A 17,502-nucleotide genomic window follows, 5' to 3' on the forward strand; every position below is an offset into this window, starting at 1 on the left:
CTAGAGAAATTTCACTGCCTTCTCTCACATAAGCACAGAAGGATACGAATTTATCTCTGCAGTACTTATTTTTACTACACTATCATAATCCAGAGACAACTGCTTGAAAATGAAATGCTAGTACAAATGTATAATACTTGAATACATATCACAGGTGTAATTATAATTTTGTAAATTACTTTAGGGAATTTAAACCAAATTATTGAAAAGTCTCCAACACAAAACGGTGAGGGAAAATAACATTTCAGACACTGAATGAGCAAGGTTCTGCTTTTCAGATACACATCTAAAATCCCATTAGCTTCACTGAGATTGAATGCGTCACACAGGGTAGAACTGGCTTAATAGGGCACATTTAGAGCTGCAAAATTACAAATTAATTAAAATTCCCTTTAAGGTAGTAGTTCAATATTAAGTTTATCTCTGCATGCTGCATTGCACATGTAAAATAAAGTATTTAGCTTATTACTTCTTAAATGAAAGATTCACTGTATTTAAACATCTTCTACAATGTACATTATGTATTTGTTACCTTAATTTAAGCCCCATGCTTACTGAAACCTTCCTTTCTTACCCATTCCCTTGCTTAGTCAAGTTTTTTTTTTAATGGCTTTGGTCTAAACTAGAACTTCCTAAACTCAATTCAAATGCAGTTTTCATTTCTGTGTATGTATGAAATTGGACATCACTTCAGTCTAAGGACTCTGAAACAACTGGGCTCTAGAGAGCAGAACATAACAGCAACAAGAGTCAGGGATAATTTCCCCATCTACTGGCTACTTGTGTGTCCTTCTTATTTGCGATTCACTAAACGGGGCTTTATTTGTTTATTTACTTATTTTTCAACACTTCAATTTTTTAAGTTTTATTTTTGACTGTAACACCGGCCAGCATCAGTGGACTATCAACAGAAATCAAGTCTTCCTCACGCCCAAATATTGACTGGACAGAGCTCTTTACCTGCATGAATGGAGGGAAACCTGTGATAACAAGCTTGCCTTACTCTGCAGAGATCGGTGCTTGGGGTATTTGATATTGTTAAAATTCTACACTCACCTGGTCACAACTAAATGGACAATTTAGTTTAACTTGCTTGAATAACTGCATATAGGCAGGTGCAATATTTAAAATAGTAACCTTCTGCTAGTGGTGGATTCTGTATGCTTCCTTTCCACATTGGAAAGCTTTGTATAGAACTATAAAAAGCTCCCTGAAGCAGTCATCTTCACCACCAGCTACACACAGCGCTGAGCACAAGGCCTGTGGCTCCAACCATGGCACAAATAACATTGGGTAATAATCCAATTTCTTAGATCATTTAAAAAACATCCTCTAGAGTATATTACTTCTGATGCAGTGGAGAGAGGGGCTGGCTGCTCAGCCCTGAAGTTATGAGGAAGGCTGAAGTGGTGTTTGCAGGTACAACGCATTGTTGAGCTCGGGGAAGAGGCAGTCCTACAGATATCCATGTCCGCTGCTTGTGTACACACATACAACCCACACCAAAACAGAGCATTTCCAGACAGTAGTGCAGACAGCTTCTTCAGTTATTTACACGGTCATTTCTTTGGCATTATCCTTTTTTTTTTTTTTTCTCCTTTAATGAAAACTTTTAATTTATTAAATCAGATTGCAACAATTGTAAGACATGAGGTACTGTACAACACTCCTGTAAGGACAAATGTCATTCAAAAATGAATGCCAAGTACCGTAACTCCAACAATACAATTGCAGCTGCCGCAGAAAGGGACTGTTACTTGCACACAGATAACCACAAAGATACCCAACACTGTCAATTTTTTAGTCAGCAACCCAAGGAACAGCTCTAGTGAGAATCTGGTTGTAAGAAGTGGTTAAGAGGTCATCTTGCTCCTTTTCTAATACAGTTTATGTGCATTTCCACAAACCACAGCTGTGCTTACCTTGCCCAACAGCCGAGTGTATTTTTTCCACATCAAATTTCATCTTTGACCTTCCAGGTGTACTCAACATCTTTTCCCAAATCAAAGTTACATCTTTTAAGCATGGTGTGATTTCTTCATAATCAAGTTTCAGGCGCCTGTTCTGCAAATTGTTTTCTGAAGCTAGGAAGGGATGTAACAAACAGAACAGTTAATACTGTTTACAATTTGTAAAATGGATTAAGGTAGAACTTCATCATGCAATCCACCTAAAATTAAACCCTATTAATTCTGAAACACGACATGTCTAAATTTTTGTGACTGTGAGGTGCTTTGGGTTTGGTTTTTTGTGTTTTTTTTTTTAAAAGACATATGCAATAATAACTGTATTTGGCCTGTTATTTTAAGTTCCTTACAAATACTCAGCTCTTAGATCTGAAGAAAAATGAGATATGAAGACTAACAAAATAAACACAAGATTGTCCTAACAGGATATTTCAACTTCCCAGCTGTTAAAAAATAGTGCAGCAAATTAAATCAGTACACCAAATAAAAATACAAACCCAAAATACTAATCTAGTTTTTATGCATACAGCTTCATAATAGTAATGGCAAAATTAAAAAAAAATACTTTAAAGGTGATCATTCACATGCCCATTTTTATAGATGACATAAAAAGGGAAGTGCAAGTATAGAAAATTTCACAACCCTTAACACAAATAGGACTATGAACACTAAATATACACAAAGCTCTTGAAGTCCCCAGTGAAGAAATTGGAACAAGGGTCAACAGACAACTCATTCTTAAATACGACATTTTAGATCATCAGAGTTCCTGGTGCAGAGATGCACTGTAGTATTGGTGATTTTCTCAGATTAAAATTTATGAAAATATTGCACTGTATCTTCATAGTTATTTATAAAGGACTAAAAAGAAATAAATACCTGGAAAAGCATCAAAGAATCATGGCAAAAATGAAACCAAATTTTGCAGCTGAGTGTTAATTCCTAAGTTTAGAAGCGGAGTGAGAATTCAAAGTGACTTCCCACAAAGCTTTTGTTTCTGTGGTGACATTTTAGTACTAGAATGTAGCTGGAAAAAAGGGTTTATTAATGGCATTCAAGGAAACTAAATAACAAAGCACATTTTTGGCTAGTGAATGAATTTATGCAGGTCACGAGACTGAAAAATCAGAAGAGGTCTTTCAACTTGGAGAAAAAGGGTGCAGTGCAGATGGGAAAGATGTCAGACACCTATTCCTAAAAGGCATGAAATGCTCAAAAGAAAATCCTATAAAGAAAGTGAAAGCTACAAACAGAGTGGTAAGGAGTGATGGAGACTGTGGTAAGTCTATGGAGAATTTAATAAAATGGGTATTTCAATTTTATAACTGGGTGGTAACGTGGCTAAGCACTCAATGCACTTAGTTCCCCGACAGAAGTCCCAGGACAGGTTACTACTTGCAAAGGCCAGCAGAGCACAGGTTCAAAAGACACAAAGGACTGCAAAAGGTTCTATAGTATTAAACAAAAATTAAAAAATACTTCTCCTCAATAAGCAAATTGGAAATAACATGATTTGAAATCATGTTTATGAAATAGCATATCACAAAGCGACCGTGATTTTTCATTAAGTTGTCATGATGTACCCACAGTACTTCTTCATGGTGATGATGCATTACTGCAGTGCCAGCACGAGACTCTCGTTTTGAGGACATTCTGCCATTCTGCCTAAATCCTGCCTAATTCTACCTTTCATGATTTCAAAGTATGAACTCACAAAAATCACACTGCTATGTGTTACAGTCTCGAGACAACCTGTGTTAAAAGGATGTTATCTTTTGTTAGTTTAGCTCTCCATTGTTTGTATGCACAACTTGTTTACTTAAATTTACTCAACAGTTAAGTCACCTGAACAGTTAAATCACCTGAAATTTATATGGTCCATAATGACACTAAAATAGCCAACACGCAAAGCTCATCTTGTTCCACCATCTGTGTCTGCAATTAAGGTTTTTTAGATGATCAAATTCTGAGAGCCACAAACTGCTTGCCCTGTACTCCCCCACTGGTTAAATCAAGATTTTCATTTTAAAAATGAAAAAAGAAAAGAACTGTTTATACGTGGGAATTGTCCACTTTACCTCCTTATCCTGTAGCTGCTTTCACATGCAAATATTTTCATTCAGGGAGGCTATTCACGTGAGCTATGTTATGTAAGTGTTTGCAAGATCTGGACCTCACAGTATTTCATTTTGACATTTTCCAATTTAGTTTTTCACCTTTCATTTCAAAGTAGTATATTTAATTTTAAAACACGACTTTGGCTTCACATGTACTGACACATTTTACCCATCCTGATAGAGACAGATATAGCTTAATTTTATTCCTTAAGGTTTTTTTTTAATTCCTTGTTTCTTGTTGGTTTTGATTTTTCCCTGTAGATTATATTCAATGTTTAACCATAGACCCATACAAATACAAGCACCAACAGTTTTATTATAATGGAGTGTCCATACTGAAAGTGATTCTGTGTATCTAAACTCTTTTTCAACTTCTTTACATTTTCTTCAGGTCAAATACAATAGATTTATTAGAATACTTAAAAAAAATGAACACACAGGTGTCATTGTAGGAAGATAATTTTAAAATGGCATTTAAGGTTCCTACAAAAAAACCAAACCCTGAAGCGAACTCTTTCTATGTTCTGTCTTCTGCAAAAAAAAATGTTTTCTGGTGCTTGGCAACTTCTCAGTCTTTCTGCTTTATTCAGTCTTCTTATGTCATGTGCAAAAATGCGACAGTGCAAGTGATACGCAAGGGCTGAGGAGAGAATATGCCTTTATCAAGAAGCTTATTTAGATAGTGACAGCATCCAAATCCCAATATTACACTTAAGCATTATCAGTGCAGGTTTGATTTCTAATATTTTTGTTCAGTATTAAACAGTAGTACTCTGAGAATTATTACTGCATGTAAAACATTTACTTCCCAGACAGAAAAGCATAAGATGCAGCATTATATTGCATCACTATCTCACCACAGCACAGTCACCTGCTTTTTCAAGTACTGTCTCACCAACCAAGTTCTTCATGCAGCAGCTACCTACACCAACTTCTTTACTCCACAGTGCACACTGTGAAGTCTGGGTCTTCAGTCATGCCAACACCCATCTCATTCATTCATTAACTAGCTTCAGACATGCTCATCTTAAAGAATCTGTGACAGCTTTGCAATTGTTTCTTTTGGGAACCTGAAACTGGAGCATCTGATTAAACTTGTTAAAATTTTAACGGATATTAATGTCTTGCAGTTGCCAAAAACTTGACAGCAGGCTGCATATTAAGCTAACTTGAATACAAGATAGTAATAAAAATAGCAGGAGCATAAATACACAAAACACAGAAAATTAATTTTTAAATGCTAGGTCTCATAACAATTCCAAGTTATGGAATGACTTGATAGAAGCTCATTTATGACAGCACTGCTCTGTGCTGAAGGGATTGTATAAATCATTGTTCTTGGTACCTCATTCTCCAGATGGTCTAAGACCCTTAGCCAAGGCCATAGTACATTTGGTATCTATTGCCATATTTTATTTTACTGGATTAGCAAGTCTGTATACTGGGAACATGCCTATCACCCATGGGATTCTTAGGAAATTTGGGTATCAGGTGTTCTTCAGACATCAGGGTTGAAATAGGAGAGCTATACTATTAGAAGCAAACAGCCTACAAGTGGGCTAAGTGTTCAGGGAGGCCATGGCCAATGTCCAGGAGAGTTGTTTTCTCCTTCAAGCTAGGAGTCTCAGCCCAAGTTTAAAGAAGGGTTTCATGTTTGGTACACTGAGACTTTTTCACATGGTTGGGCCTTTTCTTTACACAGTTCTTCCTAGAAGACAGTCCTTCCCAAGTTTACACAAAGGCACATAAGAATTGCAATTTCCATGCCAGGTACCTCACCCATCGAGGATCCAGGTGCCTATTCCCTTCCTGAACATCTAAAATCAGCCAGATAAACATTTCTGTCCTCATCATTCGTTATCTTCAAAGGAGCAGCTCTCAAGGGCCATCACTTGCAATTCTGTATGCAGCTGCTACGATAAAATGTGTATTCATAATCGGCTGCATTCTTTTTGTGTTAAAATCGCCACCACAACAGATTTGTTGCAGCTATGCATTCAGCCACAGAAAAAGTTTGGTTAAGAACACCTGCATATTCCAGTTTCTCAAGCTCCTTCCCATCACCCTTCTGACTGATCTAAGTCATTACTAGGCCATACAAACCTCGCTGGCACAGTACAGAGGCAAGCACCCAGAGAAGTCCACATCCAGCTCCTTAAGAACTTCAATTCAACTTCAAGACTGGCTAAACAAAACACTGCAGTGACCAATACTTAGACCATGACCTATGCACATGAATGCAGAAAGAAATCAGCTCATCATAGTGACTGCGCTGAACTCTTTGTCAGAGCTTCTAGACACAAGCTTAAAAAACAGCCACGGTAAAACTAGAAGAGCACCAATTAAGACAAAGGAAACAAATAAGAAGGTAAGTGATAAAAAAAATAAGTGTAAAATGCCACCTATGCTAATGAGATCTGAGGGAGATGCTGCTAAACTGATTTACCTGGATGTTCCTAAAATATTTCATTAAGACTTGGTCCAGTCCACTGCCAAGGCCACAAAGCAAACCAAAAAGTGAACTTGTACTGCAGGAGGACATAATCCAGAACTTCACCAACCTTGTAATTTCTGGTTTTCCTTCTCCATTCTGAGGAGCAGTATCTGCTGAATAATGGCTTTCTTCCACAACTCCCGAAGCTCACGGGATGTCCGTTTCCTCTCTTCTTTCACTGGCCCAAAGGGGCCGTCTTCACACACTGGTTCCAATGGGGACCTTGGTGGAAGTTCTCCCAGTTCAGAGTAGTCTTTAGAAAAGAGAAGCTGTTGTGAACTACTTAGATGTCATGCATAGGTGTATAGCAGTTCCCATTTTCAATGATTGCCTATATATAAATACATACACACACATCTACGTAAATACACACTCATATATATACATATATATAGGAGGTAGCAATACCAAGCAAGGTTTCCCAGATGACATTTTCAAGCAGATTTACAAGTTGCTTCTGAGTAAGAATCATATGGGCCAAAGCCTGGCATATTTTTTTATACAACCTGACAAAAACATTGTACCATATAGAAGACCATGGATTGCTAATTACAGCTTTACAAGGACAGAACTAAAAAGGAAAAGGCAAATTTGAGAAACTGCAAAAAATACAACCTACAGCTGAAACGTGACATGATTCAAACAGCAGATCAAATCAAATATAGCACCCACATACCTGAAATAATAATCTCTAAACTGTGTTTAACAAAGAAGACACACACCCTGAGCTGCACAAACACACCACCACCTAAGGCCATACAATGAGTTGATTATCAGTTCTTAAAGTAAACATGCAGAAAGGGAGGCAGGCACCCAAGACATGTTTGCTCTCACTTCTAACTTTTAACTATGTCATAACCTTCTGCTTTTCTTCTTTTGGCTTCAGCTGGTCCACAAAAAAAATGCACCTTTTTGTTAAGCACGCAAGGTAACTCTAAGAAGATTGACAATGCTACTGTCGAGGGTTAGGGCTGGGCCAACCACTAAAACCCTGAGAGATGCTCTCTAACCCCTCTCCTCCTGCAATCAGGAAGGTAAAGGGAATAATGCAGAGAGACTTATGGCTCAAACCAGGACAACTATAAAAGAAAATAAACATTAAATAAATCTCAGGCAAACTGAAAAATCTTTTCTTTCTAGAGAAAAGGTAAACACATTGATTTTAATCAACTTCTTGACTTATGGAACGTAAGTTCTTATACTTTCTCTTCTGAATGCCTGCTGCAGTATCACTTAATTTTATTGTTTTATAAGCCTCTCTGAAGGCTCAATATCAAGAAGACATTAAAGAAGAAATCTAGAAAAAAAATTGCTCACTTTACCACCTTTAAAATGGATGGTCAAACCTATCTGTCCCTTCTCACCAAATCCCAAATGGAAAGCCATTGCAACGGCACTTCTTCAGTGAAACAGAAAAGTTGTGAAACGTCTCCCGGAGGACAAGCTGACCAGTTAGGCATGCAACAAAATGCTTTAAAATCAGTGCAATAAACCCCCTCTCCAGCAAAGGACAAGTACATCTGTGCATGGTATTTCAAACAGCTTCTGGAGAAGGGACACTCCTGAAACAGTTATTCTGTGCAGTAGCTCAGTCGTCCATCTCCTTATCATAACCTAGCACAGTGATAAGGATTTTGAATTAAACACACACAAATTATCTCATCTCTGTAAACTAACATGATGGGAAGGCAGAATCTACTCAGAAAGCTACCACATACTGACTCACACGGTTCATATGCAGCAATTCTCTTCTTCCTTGTTGAAAGGCACTTGCACAACTAAGCAAGAATGGAAATGCTCACAGCTGTTGGCTTCTGCTTTTCTAAGTTTTGCCACTGTCAATCTTTTCCTCTCAAAGAGTCAGAGACAAATTGGGTGGGTCCCAAACCACCTGTTTCCTTCTATACCACTTATGTGTTTGTTACCACAGTTAAATTCAAGGGCTAAAATATACACATAAAAATAAATGCAACATTTTCAGCTAGCAACACAAATTAAACCTTTACAAACTCGCACTCTGAACATGTGTGGATACCCAAACTTTGGGTACTACAACACTGCAGAGAGCAATGAACTTCACAGGAATACGAATTAGGCAAAGGACAAATATTTGTCACTATAATCACAATCACCATTTGCTGAAAAGTGAAGAAGGAAACACTGACAGAAGCATTAAAAAATACAGTTGGTGACAGAAGCATTCAAAAATATAGTTAGTTATGAAAAGTAAAAATACAGTGAAGAAATATTGTACTTCCTAATGTTTCCTGGTAAACATCAATTTAGGTTTTTTTCTTTACAGGCAGAGATCTGCAATTATAAGAAAGGTTTAGGTAAATGTCATCAGGTAGAGAAGAAACATTTGAAAAAACCAAAACCGGGCTGCCTAAATACATGCAAGGAAATGGATTAAACACATTGCATTCCTAAAGCAAGAAAGAGCACAAGACCTAAAATCTTCATGTCTTTAACATGCACATTCTACTTGCTCAACTACAAATTTTGTGGATTGGTTTTCAATGACCAAATTCACAAAATACCACCTTCTAATTTAACAGAGATGCTACTCCCTTCTCATCCTCCAGTGATCAAACTGACTGTGGCAACACTTGAACCACTGCAAAGCACTAATTACTCAAGTCCACAATCCTGCTTCCATTTAGGCCGAAAATTTCTTGTCTATTACTGACTAACCTGATAAGATCTATATTTAGTAAAAGAAGCACAAAACCTAACAACAGCTAAGGCTGTAAAAGAAAAGAAAGGTTACAAAATTCTATAGGTTGACAAATTATGATTATCAATCCTACCTCTTAATTCTTCTGTGCAAGAGTACTAGGCTTCTTTTTGCCTGCGAAATGACAGCTCCTTTTCTATCTTTCTTTCTTCTTGGCACTTGTGGACAGTTACCAGGAAGTCTAAAGTCTTACTCTGATAAAGTACAACACATTCACAACCTGCTCTCCCTCCCACCTGCATGCTGGCATGCAGCAGGACGTACAGGAACCAAAATAAACCTGTTTAACTGCTCATGTGGCCTGTCCAAAGTTTACAGAGTTGCATCAGCTGTTTGGCTGGTAAAGGAGGGGAAGGAGATGGAATGTGCAGGCGATCCCTCAAGGCAAAGTAAGAAACCAGACATTTGGTCAATCAGTACAAACCCCTGCAAATGAATATACAACAGAGTGATCGGCAGACATGGCATCCAACTTTCACACCCAGAACAGATGAGAGTAAAAATACTGTAACAAGGAACTGATCATGTCTTTACTATGCACAAATGATCTGGTGGATAGCACAAGAAAGAAAGATAAACAGTAGAGCAATTCAACTGAACGTAACTGGGAGCTCACGTTCCACCAAATCAAATTGCCATGTGTTAAAATCAAGCCTTCAAAACTTCTGAGGTTAGCAAGTGCACTTAAGCAAGATCTGAATGCTTCAGCACACACTGAAAGACTGCCTCCCTCTTCATGTGCCAGCCTTGCCAGCTTTTGTTGACTCCTGTTTCATATTTTTGACCTGTACTCCTTTCAAATATGTTGCTTCCATATAAAATTCTACCTCCAAACATACTACTCTATTGTACTTACAGTCTTCCAGGTTCAGAATATGGCAAGTTGACTCAATAACTATTATTACATTTTATCAACACACTGGTTACTCTCCACTTGAAGTTCAGACCTGCACTACTGTTTAGAATTACTCTTTCATGCAATTGAATTCTACAAGTCTGTGGGTCCAAATCAAGTGTTCCTTGAGAAAGAGGGTACTTCATTGGTAAAGACACCAGTTTTCCTGTGCTCATGAGAACTTGTGCAAGGTAGAGAACTACTCATGAAACAGGTAGAAGAGTTGCACAAATGTACTAGTGCACCCATACATACCTCAGAACGGCTCTGATGCTGTTCATATTACCCAAAAAGAGAAAAGACCAAAAGTAACAGTGGACTGAGATGGAATTTGTACAGTAGCTCCATTCATTTGTACCCAACTCCTTGGCTTTGCATGTCAGTGCTGTAATCCTACAATGCAGAGTGTCCCTACACCCCAAAATGATAAGAGTTTTATGTAATGCATTTATTTATGTGCAAGGATGACACATGAAACAAAGTGCAAACAATTCTGAAGAAAGTATCACAGTGTATTAGTACCGGGGACCATGTTATAGAAAGTTTTTAAATGAAAAGCTCGTGAATGAATGCAGTAGTAATTAAAACAGATAGTATTTGACTGGTAGTGATATAAATGGGAAATTTCATTAGCTCCAGAAGAAGCTACAATTAATATAAAGCATTTGCTGGGACCTGTGGGAGGACATTCAGGTATTCCAACAGTGAGTTATTAAAATGTTGCCTTAAACCTTGCCTTGAGGAAATGTCATTTGTAATTTAGAAAAAACAATAATTAAAAAAAAAAATTCAATCAGTAGCTTCCTGTTCAACCAAGTTAAACAGTGGTTTCCAAAAACAAGAAGAAAAGGAAACCCACTATGAGAAACCACACACACAAAGTAAAAATACAACAGAAGCGACAAACCCATCTAAAAGCATAAATTTTAAAAAACATTTTTTAAGAAGTACTTACTTTAACCAATCTCAAATACCAAGAACAAGATAACACATTCACCTTTGACTAGAAACTGCAACACTTGATGTAGAAATGACTATTTTTATAGGAAGCTAACAGGGAGGAGGCTCAAATAGAATGCATTACCGCCACCCTCACTACGGACTTGTCTACATGTGGCTCTCTAAATGCAATGTTTACCAGTCACATCTGCTCTCTAGCATTAAGAAATAAGGCAAGATATGGCAAAAATATGGATGAAAAATACCATTAATCATTTCATTTTCTGCATGACACTGTTTTGCATTGTTGCACGAAAACTCAGCTTAGCAAACAACTGAGAATCTTCACAGTTGTGTACGATTGAATTGCCCAAAAGGAAGGACTTTCACAACATCCTTAGTTCTCTTCAGATCTTTCATTCAGGTTGTGGAACACCTTCTTTCATACACGATACAAAATTAAAGAGGAACTGCAAAGTTCTATAACCTTTCCAATCATTTTATAAAGGTGTCTGGATGATTTGACTTCATAAGCAAATGTGGTAACATGACCAGGAGCCTTCTTTTACGAGAAAGTTTCACATACGGAATCACAAGTTCAACAAGTTCTCTTTATCTGACACATGACATAAGACAATGGCTGAATGAGGAGTTCTTGACAAATTGTGTATTTCAATACAGTTTAACTAATCTGAGAAATGCTTTATAGAGTTTGCTTTTTCTTTTAAAGTCAAGGGCTTCCTAAAAAGTAATCACGACCTCTGAGCTTAAATAACGGAAGAGACATAACCTTTACCACAAAGCACATAGATAGATAGGTGCTAACTATAACTTGTTTTAAGAATAACAGTTCTTCAAATCCAAACTTATCTTCAGCACTTAGGATTTAACAGTTTGCCACCTCTAATTGCCAGAGACTGAAAGGCAATGAACGAATCATTATGTTTTCCTGTATAGAGATACTTGTACTTTCCAAGAGAATTTTTTTTCTGCAAGTCAAATTGAAAAATACTATGTAGTTGTTCTGGCTAAAGTTTCTTTTTTTTGAAAATTTGAATCTCTTTTCTGAGTACTGCTAAGCACTATCGATCATCTCATTCTTCTGAAATGCAGTTTCTTTCACTATTCAAGATGTAACGCCACCCCCTGGCCCACCTTAAAAGAAATCACCCAACCTAAATTCTCCAACCTAATACAGAGCTGTTATACAAATCTTGCTGTCTACTGCCAACACAACACCCCCCGCAGCAAGAAAGCTCATGACAAGCACCATCACTTTCCCACCATTTACTTCAGAAAACTATTCACACCCCTTCATATCTAGTACTTGACTTTGCTGGGAGTTTCTGACAATCTGCAAAACAGTACTCCCACTATGACCAATTCTGAACTGTCAATATGTGAAAATTGTAGTGAAAATAGTCCACTGCACAGAGATTTGCAGATGCTGAATAAAAGTATGCAAACAGCCTGCTGCCATGCAGTGCAAGGTGAAGTTTCAGCATCACTGCACTGAGTGTGTCCTGCTCCCGAGCACGGTACGAGCACCCACCCTCAGCTCCCAGACTCTGCCTTCCTCCCTGTGCCTGTGCTCAGGTAATACTGAATGGGACTAGAAAACTAATCATATTTTTCATATGCTCATACTTTATCCGGTTTAAAAAGATCACCAAGCTGTTCTCTTCACCTTTTCACCAGCGAAGACAGAGAACTAGGAAGTCCTACTACGTAGAATGTAGCTCTTGGTACAGAGACTTTACAGAAGTCCGAAGATCTGGCTGCAGGTAGGGTGGGCAGGCATAAAGGTTAAAAAAAAAATAAAATCAAAGAACTGAAGAAATGCTTTTATTACCTAGAATGTTGAAGACAGTGAGTGGGAGAGCCAGAGGGAATTTTGTTTACTTATATATAGAAAAAAGGCCAGAAAAGCTTTAGAAAGAGAGATTACTGTAAACCTCCTCTCAGAAAAAATACAGTATTGTAACAGACAAAATGGATCAAGCTTTGATAAGTGACCTGTGCTCCTCTCTGTGTGCCTCTCCACTCTGCAGGATACAACGTTCATTCTGCACCCATAAATAGATAAAAACGAAAACAAAACAGAGGGTAAGACACCGAGTGTGCCTCAGGGCAGTGGTGAGAAAAACACTGCCCTCCAGTGCTCCACACCACTTACAGCAGCACCACCAAATCATGAAGATGAGTTTGGACATTTGAACTGTAGCTTGCCTCAAGAAAACTAGCATAACTCAACCCTGCAAATATTCAGCTACCAATTAGAAAGCAATAAACATTGCTATAGATCATTTCACCTATGCAGAAAGTCCTTTCTAGGTCTCCAAACTGGAGATCAGCTCCACCTCCAGGCTTACCAGAGATCACTTGGTTGTCCTATCAGGCAGCAAATTGCATGTTGCTTCTCCGAAGTGCTTAATGATAAAGTTATGCACAGAAGCAGAGGGGAATTACCAGGCAAAAGGGCAAGTGGCAGCATCCACAAGCAGGAGGTGGCTGGAGAAGGGCCTGCACGTGGGACACTGCTCCTGTAACAACCAAAAGTAATGGTTTGCTGCACCTGAGGCTTTCTGTTTTCTCAGAGTGCTCACTTAGCCTGAGTGTGGCCGGACTGAAATCAGTCATCAGGCTAGGCAGGAATTTCAACTGGCAAGGAAAAAAATAAAAAGGCTTCCTAGTGTATATATTTCCAATAAATAAATAAAAACCAAATTCTTATTTAGGACTGTTTTTCACTTGACTCCTGAACTAGTAAGAAATGAACACCCTCCTTTTAAATAATGGTGTCAGAAAAACAAACAGCATGCCCTCTGCCTGGTAACACATGATGCTATCACCAAAGCACAGCCAGCAATCTTTTCTCTCCAGCTGCGCTACAGGAAATGAAGCTTTAACTCAAACTACTTATGAGCACCTCCTGGGGAGCTAAGGGGTCAGGACATAAAAGACGTCAGGACTCACAGTGCTGTCAGCTTCATGTGGGAACTCAGACATCTTTCAGGCTCAGAACCTCATAAAATTAAGCTGAAAATTTCTGCAAAACCTACATACCAGTTGTCTGGGTTTGTGTTGGGTTTTTCTTGTTTGTTTGTTTTTCGTGGTTGCTGGTGTTGGCTTGTTTTAAACCTTTCATAAATATATCTTCATATCCTGCTGTGTTAATCTCACAGAGGATGGCAATGAACGTGATGTCTCTTGAGATTCAGCTCACCACTTGTATGTACAAATGGAATCACAAATGTCAGGGTCTAGATCTTTCTGCGTATATAAATCTTAAAGTTGTCTCTATTTCTTGTGACATCTTTCACATGCATATATAGTGATTACAACCCAAAGAAGCCACAGAGCAGTTTCATTTTGTTGACAATGCCTGCCCACACATGGTCAAAGTGTGTAGTTCAGGCATACTGGTGAATTTTATGTTTAATACAAAGTTTAGCAAAGCAGCCTATGCTGAGCTTGAAAAACTTTATCATTACTGACTCACAGAGATCTGGGTCCCTCGGTTGGCAGTTACAGCTTTTTTTCTTACTGCTCTCCTGCAGAGTATCCCAGTCAGTGGAGTCAGTCTATTAAAGGAAACTCATGAATGTTTCCTTGTTTCCCTCTCTTCACACTTACTTTTGCAGAACAGGACAAAATAGATTATCTTAAAACCTTCTTTGGCCTCTGTCCAATTTGGCTGAAATTGATCTTTCGATGATACATCAGCTGTTTGCATAAATTATTTCCAAAAGACATGAGTCTAAAAAGAGCAAGAAAGACTTTTAACACCAAACAGGTGTCAATAAGTTACCAAATTTATCAAATCAATAAATCTCACTGCACATGCTGCTTCTCCTTGAAAGAATTTGAAAGAAAAAGGAACAAGATGATGAATGACAGCTAGTTACATTTACTTTGGAACTACAGAGGTTACTTAGTTAAGTGTGGTGGTGAGTTCAACAGAAGTTTATCTGTACAGCAGCATTCTTAAAGCTTGCAGAGACTGGAGTGAGTATCCTTTCCTGGCAGAAATGTTCCAGTAGATGCATGAAAATCCAAATGGAAAAACTCAATCCTTGGTTACAAACAATAAAAAAACCCTCAACCCTAACTCTGAGTTTTCTCCATCTGTTCATAAATTGAATATATACACATTGGAACAAAAACAGAAAAAGAAAATAAGAGTGAAGAAAAAGGCCAGGTATTTTAAATTTTTCCTCCTATTAACAGCACTTCCTGTTCTCAGTTTTGGCCACACTTGTTTCTCCAACCATTCTGCTTATCCAGCTGCAGGTTGTCAAGATGTACACTAACTTTGAGAGGCATCTATACCCATACACAGCTTACCCCATCGTCAGTCAAAATGCTGAAAGCAATGCATTAATGACAAAATGTGCTGGTTTTAGCTAAAAAAACCCAATTCTGCTTAGTGATTTTTACTTTTGAATCTTGCCGCTATTATGTCTCACAGGAAATGCTTTCATAGGCAAGTTAAGAGGTTTTTTCCTATTTAACATGAGAGAGTTCTGTGGCTTTCAAAAAACTATTTCCAGTCACAAAAAGAAGCACCAAACGTGCAAAAACAGTAGCTTCACAGAACAGCTGAGGTTGAACAGGTCCTTCACATGCCTTTAAGTATACGAGGGCATTTCACAGGTATGCTTACACAACATGCTCGACCATTTTTAGGTACACTAACTTTGAGAGGCATCTATACCCATACACAGCTTACCCCATCGTCAGTCAAAATGCTGAAAGCAATGCATTAATGACAAAATGTGCTGGTTTTAGCTAAAAAAACCCAATTCTGCTTAGTGATTTTTACTTTCCAGTTCAGTCTCTTCTAGGCTCTTGCTTATACTTATTCCTATAGTGACCAAGGCCACTGCTGGCTCTTGTGTGCCACGCTGGGGGTGCCTGGTAGTAAGAGGGGTCACAAGGAAGTAAAAGGTTGCACCTCTGGTGGGGCAAGGGACAGGACAGGTGACCAACAAGAGTACTCCATTCCATATACGTCATATTGAGTATAAATTGAGTCCCTTTTCTGCAATGGTCGGTGTCCAGGGAGGTCTCCGTCCAATCCCCTGCTTTTCATCTGGATCCTGAGATCCCAAACCCAGCTCCCTGTATCCAGCTCCCACCGCTGCTGAGCGTGGGGCTGCCCCAGTGCCACCTGCTCTGCAGCACCAGTGGTGATTGCTATTGGAGCGGGGAGGAGTCGGGTTCAATATCGGACTTACATATAGTTGTATATAGTTTGTTATTTTTATCATTTCACTATTATTTCCATTATTGTTTCACTAAAGCTGTTCTAGTTTTTCTTTTCTAACCCTTTTCAAACCCTGCCTCATTTCCTTTTCCTTCCCGTTTAGGGAGGAAGAGGGGGTTAGAGAGCGTTGGTCTGCGTTTAGTGGCCGGCCCAGCCCTAACCCGCGACACAGAAACACTTTCATTATGTTCTGTGTGTCCAGTTAATCGTCTCTCTTTAAGATGCAAGAAAAATGTCTCAAAGACATTAAGACAGTTACTTTTTACTACATTTACTATACTGTCGCTTCCTATTCCTTTATATTTTCTCCCGTTTCTTACACAGTGGCCTTAGAGATCAGTAAGAAGGTAAAGCTTGCAGAGCTCAAGCTATGAAATTCAAACTTCCATGAGCCAGAGACCATTGCTCTGTACAGACACAAGCTTCTCTGAGGTATTCTTGGCCTCGGCATGCGCTGTACTATCCGGCTCACATAAAATGAGATGCATAAAATGATGTACCTCATGCTTAACTGCAGCAATTTGTTTCTATTCTGTGGTTCTTTAGTTCTACAGAATTCCAGGAAATAAACAGTGTATGGCTTAAGTGGCAAATGCCACAGACTGGACCAGCACACAAGGTCAAATTCCATCTGATACAAAGAACTCAACTGACATCACAAAAGAAACTTAATTCCTCCTACTAGGCCTGGATTTTTCTAGTTCATAGTTCTATACTCCAGCTTGGAAAGAGGAAATAGAAGCATCACCTTTTCTTCCGAATATTACTTGGCGACAAATTTTTCTCCCAGAACTCATTAAAATAGTACACGTAACAATAATTACTTCTTCTCTAGTTAGTTAACTTGGCACAATTGGAACTACGCTACATACGAAGCTGAAAAACAAAAACTCAACAGCTGACAAGCTTGGCATGATCAAAAAGTAGGTGGGAAACTGCAAAGACAGTACAAACAGAGCACCAGGCAAATGTGTCCACTCGGAATACAAAATGGTCCACACTTAACAGACCACATCCACTAACAATGTTCATGGGAGCAAATAAGTACAGACTTTACCGTCGTATCGGCTGGGGGGGGGACACG

The 17,502-nt window shown here is 38.5% G+C and overlaps 1 protein-coding gene across 1 annotated transcript in view; it reads right to left on the reverse strand.

Annotated features, from left to right (window-relative positions):
- The window catches only part of TBC1D1 (TBC1 (tre-2/USP6, BUB2, cdc16) domain family, member 1), a gene marked incomplete at its 5' end in the record, with an annotated part of 58,214 nt that overhangs the window by 16,666 nt on the left and 24,046 nt on the right, over nucleotides 1-17,502 (reverse strand). Inside the window, 3 exons of the mRNA XM_009873448.1 lie at nucleotides 1,923-2,084; nucleotides 6,646-6,831; nucleotides 17,476-17,502. The exon at nucleotides 17,476-17,502 is cut by the window's right edge and continues 98 nt beyond it. Of these exons, the coding sequence (XP_009871750.1) occupies nucleotides 1,923-2,084; nucleotides 6,646-6,831; nucleotides 17,476-17,502 (375 nt within the window). The remainder of the gene's footprint in view (nucleotides 1-1,922; nucleotides 2,085-6,645; nucleotides 6,832-17,475) is intronic.

The sequence above is a fragment of the Apaloderma vittatum genome, unplaced genomic scaffold (assembly GCF_000703405.1).
Source record: "Apaloderma vittatum isolate BGI_N311 unplaced genomic scaffold, ASM70340v1 scaffold10477, whole genome shotgun sequence".
Classification (NCBI taxonomy): Eukaryota; Metazoa; Chordata; class Aves; order Trogoniformes; family Trogonidae; genus Apaloderma; species Apaloderma vittatum.